This window comes from Silurus meridionalis, chromosome 8 (assembly GCF_014805685.1).
Source record: "Silurus meridionalis isolate SWU-2019-XX chromosome 8, ASM1480568v1, whole genome shotgun sequence".
NCBI classification, from domain to species: domain Eukaryota; kingdom Metazoa; phylum Chordata; class Actinopteri; order Siluriformes; family Siluridae; genus Silurus; species Silurus meridionalis.
Window position 1 is genome coordinate 7,779,506 of NC_060891.1, and position 12,323 is coordinate 7,791,828.

The following is a 12,323-nucleotide window of genomic DNA, read 5'->3' on the forward strand; positions in this document are numbered from 1 at the left end:
CTCCACAATTATATCTTTACAAGGGCCTATTGTACTCTTGAGTTTATTCTATGTGCATGGAGAATTGGGTCTAAACTTAAGATCAAGTATGACGTATAATGTGTTTGTAGTGGCCTTAACTAAATAATTAAATAATGGGTCAGTGGAATGCCACATTAATGTAATTTTCACTGAACAAAGGGAGCAAGAAATGTTTGGCCTGGTTTTGAAAGTTGGTGAACAAAACATGGTGGACAATGTAGAACAGCTTATAAATGATGTTGGCAAACTTACAAAGATCACTTTAATTGGACCTGAATAAGTATTTTCTTCTTTATTAATGGTGTTTAAATGCTAGTTATAAAAACAATGATTCTGATTAGACATATTACATTCCATAAATGTCTTAAGTCATTTTCTCATTTGACTATTAAAAGGGATTGAGCAATATTTTTTGAAGATGAAATTCAATAGGGAAAAAAATTGAGATTCATTTGCAAAAACATAATAAATTGATAGATTGATTTTACACTTCTAGTTAAAAATGAAAAATTATTTACAGTGCCAATTTAAATAAATAAAGGTAGAGGAATAAGGCAGCATTTACTGTAAATATGTATTAAAGTGTTATTTTAAAAATAACACATGCCTGGATGTAAAACTTATGGATAATAATTGCATTTGTTTTCATTATCAACAGAAGACGTCTCCATCAGCATTTCTGTGTCCAACTGTCAGATTCAGGAGAATGTGGTATTAATGATTTTTTTATTAGTTTTGTATTCCATACTCATCATGAACATAAACAGTACAATAATATAAACTTCAGGATTGTTCTAATGAATAAGGTTATAAATTACAGAACAGCAAAGGACAGTATGTGTCATATAGCTATATGCATCATTTATGCATAAAGGAATAACCTGAGTTATCAGTCCTCCAATGCAGATATAATTTATGCTGCAAAATATGAAAAGGGTTGAATGAATGTCATGTTTTAAAACGCTCTCTCTCTGTGAACTGTATTTCTATGTGCTGGAGTAAACTGTTGGCTTGCCAATAGCTGTAGCCTTGAGTTTCAGTGCAATATAAACACTCACTACCTTTGCTGAAATTTATTTTGATCATCCATGTGGCCGTGGGATTGCCATGGTTACCCATGCTTTTCTAGCAGAGTTTCAGTCTAATGCAAGTCAAATTTACTTTTAATTCAAAAACTGTAACTGGGAAAAGTTTACAAACCAGTTTAGACATAGCAAGGGAATAAACCATTTGTTCAGAATGGAAAGTGTGGATGTAATTTATTGGACAGTCATGTTTATATGTTTGCTTCCTTCTCTTGTAGGACATTAGCACAATTTATCAAATATTCCCTGATGAAGTTCTTGGATCTGGGCAATTTGGCATTGTTTATGGTGGTAATTAAACTGTATTTACTCTGTTGCATTCTGTTTGTTGATAACAAGATAGGACATACAACAATGCATAATGTTTTCAGTGCATTGTAAATGAAAGCAATGTCCTTAAGATTTATCTCTGATGTTTATGTGGATACAATTAATTATTTAACAATAATGCATAAAACCACATTTGAACCAAATAGTTTTGTTCTTATAATTTGTATACTGCAGGAAAGCACAGAAAAACGGGGAGAGATATGGCAATCAAAATTATAGACAAACTGCGCTTTCCCACTAAACAAGAGAGTCAGCTGCGCAATGAGGTTGCCATCCTGCAGGTAGATAAATACACAATTGTATATATAAGCATTTAAATAAATTGAGCATATGATTATTCATATTCTCCTGTGAATAATATCAGTATATGAAATTAATTTGGAAATGGTTGCTCAGATAACAGGCCTATGAGCAAGGATTGCAGGTCACATTGGATAGAAAATTTCTAACAAATGAGTAAACTGTAAATGTGCACCATCAACTATAACATTGAAACCAGCAAGAGGTGAAGAGAACAATATTAATTATCTGGGTACAGTGGCACCTGTCTAAGAGTGGGATGCAATAGGCAGGTAGTGAACAATAGTTGTATTGTAGTTGTATTGTAGTTGTGTTGGAAGCATGAAGAAAATGGCCAAGCGTACGTATTTGAACAAGGTTGGCAAGGGCAAAGTGTAATGGATAGGAGTCATAGCATCTCTAAAACAGCATATATTATGGGTGTCTCTGGTATGCAGTGGTTAGTACATACCAAAAGGTTTTCAAGGAAGGATGTTTGTGGCATATCAGGCTGTGTAGCGGCACACTTCAAATACCTTAGCACCTTCAAATGTTCTATGTAGTCCATGCCTTGAGGGGTCAAACCTTTTTTTTCTTTTTATAGTTGGGGAACTACATTTAGGCAGGTGGTTTTAATGTTATGGCTGTTAAGTTTAAGTATTGCATGACGGTGGCAGAAAAGCAGATAAGATTGCTGCCTCACAGCTGTAGTGCAGAAAGACCTCACACAAAACAAAAAAATAAACAATACTTAAATGTATGATTGTGCTTAACTACTATATATGATGGTATTTTATATTCTATTGTATATCTAAACATTTTTGTTATTTTATAGAACCTTCATCACCCTGGAGTGGTGAACCTGGAGTGCATGTTTGAGACACCAGAGCGTGTGTTTGTCGTCATGGAGAAGCTCCATGGTGACATGCTTGAGATGATACTGTCTAGTGAGAAAGGGAGGCTGCCAGAACGCATCACTAAGTTTCTAGTAACACAGGTGGGTCTCATAGCCACACAAGAAGATAATGCAGCATTAGACACCATATCCACAAGCAAACAGCCCTGTCATTGTGTTGTAAAGTAAGTCTTATACCACTGAGTATATAAAAGGCTTTCCACTAAAGTCAACATTTTTTTGGACAGATACTTGTAGCGCTACGCCATCTTCACTTCAAGAACATTGTACACTGTGACCTTAAACCTGAGAATGTCTTACTAGCATCTGCTGACTCTTTTCCACAAGTGAGTAGTGTGCTGACAGAAAACCATTCAAAAATCTAAAGAGATAACTGTAAAATACACATGAATTAATCTGCTTTTACATAAGCAAAAGAATAACAATAAGCAATGATAATTACAGTTTATTTTGTGTTTGGCACACAGAGCGTGTGCCAACATATCTGCCTTGAAAGACTGCTAAATTATCTCCTCATTGTTTTACCCGTCTAGCGTGTGCAGCTTGCTCTGGAAGCACTCGAGCAGAACGAATGACTCACTGTGTTTGGGCACCAGCAAACATCTCAGAGGAATACAAAACCAAATTGCTTTTGCTTTATCTACAACAAATATTTTTTTAAAAGAAGCACAAAAAACACAAAAACAGAATAGCTAAATCAGTTGTCATTTGCAATTTCCATGATTTTAGCTCAGTGGCAGTGGTCCTATGATGACCTTCAAACAGCATTCCTTCCTCTATGCGTGTGAAATGTGAAGGGGAAAATCAGCAGGAGAGTAGTACTGTAACTGCTTTTAACTGCATGATAATTTTATTTGAGTTTAGCACAGTCTCTGGCAACTGCTCATTATAGTGTCTGTGGTGGGTTGAGGAGAAATAATGGATGCTATTTGTTGCACCACAGTCAAGTTAAAGGGGTTGTCTGCTTCCAGCATCAAGCTTCTAGCACTCTGTGAACACTTATCATTCTTTCACAGGTAAAACTGTGTGATTTTGGGTTTGCTCGGATCATTGGCGAGAAGTCTTTCAGGCGCTCAGTGGTAGGCACGCCAGCCTACCTGGCACCTGAGGTGCTGAGGAACAAGGGCTACAACCGCTCACTTGACATGTGGAGTGTTGGCGTTATCATCTACGTCAGCCTCAGTGGAACATTCCCATTCAATGAGGATGAGGATATTCATGACCAGATACAAAATGCTGCTTTCATGTACCCACCCAACCCATGGAAGAAGGTGACTTCTGAAGGTATGTTAACAGTCAGGCCTGGATCCAGTTTGTCCTTATGAATGATTTTTTTTAAATGCAATTGGCAGGCAACCACAGTAAAATTAAACTGTGCGTACATCAGCTTTCACACAATGCTGCCCACAAAAAGTGGATACTTTCTACTGTATTTGACAACTTTTCTGCTAAACAATAACAAAAATGGTAAAGTGTGCATCAACATATTTACATTTGTACACACCTAGAAACCAGCATAAATGCATATTTAATATGAATATAAGTATATAAATAAATGAATGCCAATAAATGTCACTTCCTAAATCTAGAAGTGTACAGGCTTCTGCCTGCTTCCAAATTCCAAATTTGTCCTAATCTACCCAGTCCAATAGTTACTGTTTTAGTTTTCACCTGGCCACACCATTTAACACCATCTAATTTTAATTAGCTATATTAGTAGTGATAGTAGTAGAAGAAGTTGAGACACTTATTTTACTGCCTTCTTCTCTTTAATTTTTTTGTTCAGTTCTTGGGTCCCACTTAATACTAGCTTTAGATATACTCATCTACCTTAGTCAGTACTATGGCTATGACTATATGAAAAGCATATAATAAGGTATTTCTATTTTTCATTTTTCAATATATGCATGTGTAGCCCTGGCCAACAGATAAAACAAATAAACTGTGAATAATTTATAAAAAGATAAAAGGTATGGCCTAGCTAAGTCAGCTGCATAACTTAATAATTTTCTTCTGTCAGGTAATTATCCAGTCTTGACGAATAGCTATAAAACTTTGTTCGAGCACTTTCTCTAACATCAGCCTATCACATTATTTGTGGTGTTGTACAATATTGTTACATACCAAATTTTTGTTTTTTGAATCTTCAGTAACTACAGTATGAACAGTAGCCTTATGGCCTGCTTCAAATGGCTAGATGAGTTTTCTCAAATAAGATATTTTAGATATCTTATTTAGATATCTTATATCCAGGTAAGACCACCATTATTGGTTCTTTAAATGATCATGAAATCTGTCATAGCCTTGTGTGTAGATGCCAAGATAGCGAGAATGTAAGGAAAGAGAATAATTTCCATTCTCAAGCACCACAATCCAGAAGGGAATTACTCCAACAAGTCTGACTTTTGTAAAAATAATTGCATAAAGCTCTAATAAAAAAAATAAAAAAACATTAATGTTATTCAAATCTCAAGGCCTATTCACACTACCACTTACCACTTCATTATTAAAGTGTTACATAGATAATCTAACATCATAATTTATACACATCATGACTGCACACTACAGAATTTTACAGGTGTCATTGCAATTAACTTTTGAAATTATGCAGGGACAGTCGCTGATGAATCAGTGAACAAATCTCTTATTATTAATAACAATGTAATCCTGGCTTCCTGGGTTGCATTAATGTATACTCTCAGTGCTTTATGCTGTAAATGAATAAGAAACTGACCAGGGAAGCTGGTGAAATTCTACATTTATTTATTTTATTTAGCAGATTTTTTCTTTTTTTTTTAATACAAGAAACTTATGTAAGGGAAAATCCTGTCTAAGCAGTCATGTGCACAAACTGACCAAGGACCCTTTTAAAACCCTGGCCTGTTTTTTTCATTATTGAAAACCAGAATTGATTGAATCTGATGACCTAAATTGTTATTTTTGCAATATTAAATAAACTTAAAAGTAAAATGCCTCAATTTTCAGTTAATAAAAAACACGTTGTGCAAATTGATATGGCATAATAAGCACATTCATTTGTGGTTTTAGAGGAATATAATGAACTTCATGGTGATAATTGAATGCTTGATATTTTATTATTTACACATTCAATGTCATCCAATGCTAATTAATGTACTGTACCTTAAATCGTGTGAAAATGAAAGTACACCCTCTTTGAATTCTATACTTTTACTCATCAGGATATAATAAAAATCATAGGTAAATATGGGCTTGATGAATTGTGCTTGTTTTATAGCCATAGAATCTGGGCACCTTCCTGTCACTGAGTTGACTGTGAACACTGCATGCCAAAATGTTCTAGTCAAATTTGAGGCAAAATCTGACTTACAGCTAAAACTCGAAATTGAGTCATCCAGCAGGACATTCAATTTAATTCAATTAATTTTTATTTGTATAATGTATATATTTTAACAATGAACATTGTCTGAAAGCAGCTTAACACAGATAATGTAGTGATAAAGAATATATAATATTGTTCTTTATTAGTGTAAGTTTGTCCCTAATGAGCGACCCGATGGCGACTGTGGCAAGGAAAAACTCCCTGATATGGCATAAAGAAGAAACCTTGAGAGGAACCAGGATCAAGAGGGAACCCATCCTCATCTGGGTGGCACTGAATATCCATTTATTACAGATAAACAATGTTGAGTTGTGCAGTTATGATGATCATATGTAGTCTTGTGTCAGTGTAGCAGACTGTTGACATTAACTACATTCCAAATCCAAATCCTCAAAGCTCCTGTTCTTACTCCGTAATTTCTTGGATCCCTGGGCCTTGATGAGAAACCATCCACAGCATTGATTCTAAGCACATGCACAAATCTAGGACAAAACTGCTGTGCAACTAATGCTGTGCACTAACAAATGCCCACAAACCTGAATCAACTGAAACAACAATGTAAAGAAGAGTGAGCTAGAATTATTCCACAATGTGAGAGTCTGGTAAAGTCATACAGAATAATATGTAGTTATTGCTGCTAAAGATACAAGCTATTGCTACAAGCTATCGAATCATAAGGTCTATTAAGTAATTCACACATGGTTTCTCTATTTCTTCGTATTTTCAATATGTCTTGTGTCGTTCATTAGCGTTTGCGGGAAGCTAATTCTAAAACCTGCTATGGACAAGATGGTTATTATGTGCTGATGTGTAAAAACCATAGAATTCAAAGAGGGTGTACTTTCTTTTTATCATGACTGTATGCTAGTCATTCTTTGTCTCTGTGGTAATTCTGAAATCAGATTATAATGATGGTTATAGGATCTTGTTCCATATAAACCCGTCATATTTTGTTTCTGCTGTGTCTGAACGCAAAAGAGTTAAGTGTAATATGGTTGTGGGAGAAATAAGTACACTGAAATTACAAACAAATATTCATCAGCATCAGTTTAAATTATACTGACAAATACAGTACAGAACATACTTCAGTAGCTCATTTTAGATTTACCTGTTAGATGACTAAGTTTGAATATTGAACATGTTGGTCACAATCATCACAGAAATGAAAACATAACACTGTTACAAAAAAGTGACAGTGTGCTATGTGTTTGAGGGTATGGATGTGTGAGAATGCTATCTGTTTCTCTTCATGGCATTAGAATAAAATAATTAATAAATAAAGTCTACATAAATAATTTATCTACATGACAGAATTTTGCTAAACCACTAAACACTAGTTATAGAAGACTTTATTTGTGTATGTTATTCAGCAAAGGTTTGACATTTGACAGTTGATATTTGACAAAATTAAGTACTAATTAAATTATTAGTGTTTTATATGATGTGTCGATATGAATATGGTATTTTCTACAATAGCATGTATGTTAAATAAAAAAATCTATATCATAGTACCCTTTAAAATAAGTGCAGTAGTGTAGAATGATGAGCACAGGAAGGGGGAGGAACGAGTAAAAAGGAAAGAAGAAGGAAGAAGTTAAAGGAAGCAGGGGTCAGTTAAAGTGTGTTCAGGTTTTGTCATGGCCTATTCATGTAATGCCCACCAGTCCCTTAGGATAAGGCCTTGAGGTGAAGGTTCAGGTTTTCTCAGAACTCTGTGACCCCGGAAATAATGTTAATAATGTTGGTTTTGCTCATTATCCAAACAATCCCCTAATCCTGAGGCTTTCCCACCGTGGCCTGGCCACTGACAGTCTTCTTTGTTGTTCCAGCAATTGACCTCATTAATAACTTGCTGCAAGTCAAAATGAGGAAACGCTATAGTGTGGACAAGTCCCTCAGTCATCCCTGGCTACAGGTCAGTCTTATTTAATATCTCATAGTTTGTCTGCAGAGAAGTTAATATATAGTTAAAATTAATATTCAACATAAAAATTATGCATACAATGATATTTAAATTAGTAATCACTAAGTTGATGTGTATTTCAGTCTAGGTCTTTTCAGATATTCATAATGCAGTCTATGTATCTGTGTTTAATTTAGAACAAAGTTTAAATATTTACAATTAATTCATGATAGTGTAAATAAATTGAGAAGGGTCTGCAAATGTGACTTTTTAATAATGTCACAAAACAAGAAAATCAGTTGTGTGCTCTTAATATGTGTAGTTTGAGCTTACATACTGAACATTTTTGTCATGTAATAGTCCTACCTGAATTAACCCACCTCTTAATACTATCATTATGATGCCCCGGCTATAGAAACCATAAATATTATAAAGAAACGCAGTATAACAGAGCGCTACATCACAAACAGGTATCTTATGCAGCGATAATGTATGCAATTACAAACGCAAGAAATCCAATTAACACAATTCAACAAGTCTCCTTTCACTGCAGCCACAGCTGCATCTCCTGCATACATGATCTCTAGTTTACTAGTCCATTTTTTTCTAGTCCACTTTTGTGCTTTTTTTACGTGCATTACGTGCAAATTCTACCGGAAAGAAAACACAAAGGAATAATGGTTCATGAAAAAGCTTAAGAACTGTTTTGAACTGTTTTGGCCGAACTTTCCTCACAATGTCCAGCTTTTCTTAAAAGTCCAGCTTGTAAATGTTCTTACAAGTATATCTGTGCCCAAATCAATTTCTTCTACTCTTTCAGCTAGTTGTCAACTGAGAGAAAAGCTATGAAATGAAGGAATAATTTAATACATATTCATGGACAAAAATATATTAAAATGCATGTAAGAATTCTAGCCCAGAAGAGAAGGTCTTGCTGGCCCTGACAACCCGCCAATGATACACACACACACACACACACACACACACACACACACACACACACACACACACACACACACACACACACACACACACACACACACACATACACACACACTCACACATATATAAAACACTTCTCTGTACTGTTTCTATAGTAACAACTCATTCAGACAGACTTGTATGACGGATGTTCTATATAATCTAAGTCTGTCAGAGGTAAAAATGTAACTGTAAATTCTGATGTTTGACTTCAGTCCAACATTATGTTTAGAGTTCAGGTGCTGCTAACAAATTGAGATGTAGTCATAAAATATTTTACGACTGTAAAAACTATAAAAACTCATCAGTACAGGTAGACCAAATTATGACATAGATAGGGACCGGAAAAATGGTCGTAACTCCGTCAGGTCGTAAGTCGAGAAGAGTGACTACTACTATGATGCGTTTTATATATATATATATATATATATATATATATATATATATATATATATATATATATATATAAAATTATTATTGTTTTTTTTTTTTTATTTCATCTGAGATAACATGTCTACAGCAGCTCTACTGGAGCATAAATAAATTTTGCATTTTAAAATTTCAGGATTACCTACAATCATAATTTTTATATTAAAAGTGCTGATATTTAGATAATTTTTTTATTTTATATTTGCTACTTACTGCTAATGTTGATATTTGATTTTATAATTGTTACTTACTGCCTTAAGCTGCTCCTATAGCTTATAGTTTTCATGTAGACATTAGAAATGTGATTTCATATTTAAAAAGCATTCGTCACTCACCTAGTTGTAGCAGATCTCTAAATCAGTGAATTACATTTCACACAAGTAACAAAAAATAAAACTAATGTGCCTATCCCTCAGTGCATTTGTGCTAGCTTTCAAACATTACTGCAAAATTTGAGGCCTGAATTTTAAAAATTATATTAATTACTGTGGCTTTTAATGTGTAAAAACTATAAAATGCATTGTATAATCATATGTACCGTATTTTTCGGACTATAAGCCCATGTTTTGAACGGCTTAAACAACGAAGCGGCTTATTTATGAATTTTTCCTGGGTTTTTCCCAGTTTCACAAACTTCAAGCCAAAAAACTGAACCCCATAACATTAGACCAATGAAATTTCCGAACAGAAACGGAAAAACGCACCTCACCTGTGTTCTGAGCTGCACGGCATCGGGAGAAAAGAAGTTTTTTTTTAACGCACAACGATGCCAAAAGATAAACTCCCGAGAGTAATAGTTGTGAAAGGAAGGAGGAAGACAGTGAACAATGACTTACTTGGTAGGCTACTGTTTAGATACAAGCCGTTGTAATGCGTTGAGTCTGGGTGAAGGGAGAGCACGCTAACTCCAGTTGAAACAGAATTCATATAAGCACAGACAGGTTTACAAAACTTTTTGTTTATTATTCAGCGTTACGGGTTAGTCAAAGAAACTTAGAAATGAGCATCAGAAAATAATAAGGACATAATCCTCGTCTTAAACACACGCAGTAATAGCAGAAAAATGCAGTGCAGGCTATTCTCAAAATACCGCTATGCTCCTAAAGGAAGCGCAACATATTTTCGTCTTTCGTTAAAGCCTGTGTAAAGTTCATTAGTGTAGACAGGTGTGGCTTATTTATGTTCAAAATAAAAATATTTGTAAAATTCGGCTTATATATAGGTGCGCTTTATAGTCCGGAAATTACGGTAGCTCTTTCCTTTGACATTACATAAAGTTTAAACCAAAAAAAGATAATTAAATGATTTTTGATTATTTAAGATGGTATGAATGATTAGAATATGAATGTGTGAATTGTGAAAATAAGCTATAATGAGCAACTTGTTGCAGTTTATAAGATTTGCTCTTATGTTTCTTTGACAGGACTACCAAATGTGGCTGGACCTGCGTAATCTAGAGTGTAAAATGCAAGAGCGATACATCACACATGAGAGTGATGATATGCGCTGGGAACATTTTGCAGAGCAAAATGGCTTGCAGTATCCTGTTCACCTCATTAACCCTCATGCTGATGTCACTGAGGAGGTGGAGTCTGAAGAGGCTATAATGAGCATGCTCAGCGATCGAATCAGTTCACTGTAGTTTGCTGCCTATCCCTTTAAGACAAAACACAAATAAAGCCAAATACACACTTCACAACACCGCAGCACAAGTCCAAATACATATACTCTGATGCCATATTAACACGTTCATATTGTACTTGATTACACTATAGAAATACAAAAAATGTTGCAAAACATTCAGTTCCTAAATAGTACAACAAAATTATATTTAATTCATATAGCCATTCCACTGAATATTTTTGAAAAATCTCAACATTTTCATTCACAGTACAGTAAACAAAGCACAATACATACAAATACTTCTTAAACAAAAGCGTCCTTTTTCAGAATAAAAAAAGATTTGTATTTTAAAGTATTTTAAATGGCCCTACAAGTAAGGAAATTGTAAAACTTTGATAACTTCTGCTGAATCAACATTCAATCTGCAGGTGTAATTCACAAAATGACAGATAATGGACGTGTAACTATTAGAAGAAGTGTCATTGCAGCATTTGTGGGCTTCTGTGCTTTATAGAGTGATTATGTGTGTGTGTGTGTGTGTGTGTGTGTGTGTGTGTGTGTGTGTGTGTGTGTGTGTGTGTGCATGCATGTGTCTGTGTGTACATGATTTGTGCAACAAGTCAACCAGCTTGAAAAGTAACACTGCCACTTTTGTCCTCTTTTGCTTTCTTCTGTGACAAGTTTAATAAAAACCAAAAAACATCATAGTTTAAACTGTTGCATCTTGTGCACAGTTTCAGCTGTTGTCCTCACAGTATATTATTTGTAATCCTTTTGTGCGTGTATGTGTTTGCATGTGTGTGTGTGTGTATATATATATATATATATATATATATTTCTTTTTTTTTTTCTTTTTTTTTTTTTTATTCCTCACGGATAGCACGATAGACCAAAAAACTTTTTAGGGAATTGTTTTTATATAATTTTATGTTGAACTAATGAAATTTATTAATTAAAATATTATATTATTACTTATTAAATGAAATAACATGTTAATACAGTACAGTACTGTATACATAAAATACATTTTTTGGGGTGGCGTTTGTTTATCATGAGCAGTTTTTGAGCGTAAACACCATGATAAACGGGGATCACTAATATAGAGAAAATTGTGTCTATATATATATATATATAATCAGTTCAGTAGTTTGCTGCCTATCCCTTTAAGACATCCAATGATGTCCATTATCTGTCATTGGATATATATATATATATATATATATATATATATATATATATATATATATATATATATATATATATATATATATATATATATATATATATATATATATATATATATATATATATATATATATATATATACAGTACAGACCAAAAGTTTGGACACACCTTCTTATTCAAAGAGTTTTCTTTATTTTCATGACTATGAAA

General features: G+C 33.9%; 1 protein-coding gene across 1 annotated transcript in view; it reads left to right on the forward strand.

The window, feature by feature from the left end:
- Positions 1–11,647, forward strand: part of prkd1 (protein kinase D1) — a 43,793-nt gene extending 32,146 nt beyond the window's left edge. Inside the window, exons 13-19 of the mRNA XM_046856306.1 lie at positions 1,325–1,397; positions 1,611–1,717; positions 2,551–2,712; positions 2,859–2,957; positions 3,648–3,915; positions 7,822–7,907; positions 10,729–11,647. Of these exons, the coding sequence (XP_046712262.1) occupies positions 1,325–1,397; positions 1,611–1,717; positions 2,551–2,712; positions 2,859–2,957; positions 3,648–3,915; positions 7,822–7,907; positions 10,729–10,947 (1,014 nt within the window). The 3' untranslated portion in view covers positions 10,948–11,647. The remainder of the gene's footprint in view (positions 1–1,324; positions 1,398–1,610; positions 1,718–2,550; positions 2,713–2,858; positions 2,958–3,647; positions 3,916–7,821; positions 7,908–10,728) is intronic.
- Positions 11,648–12,323: the final 676 nt, after the last annotated feature.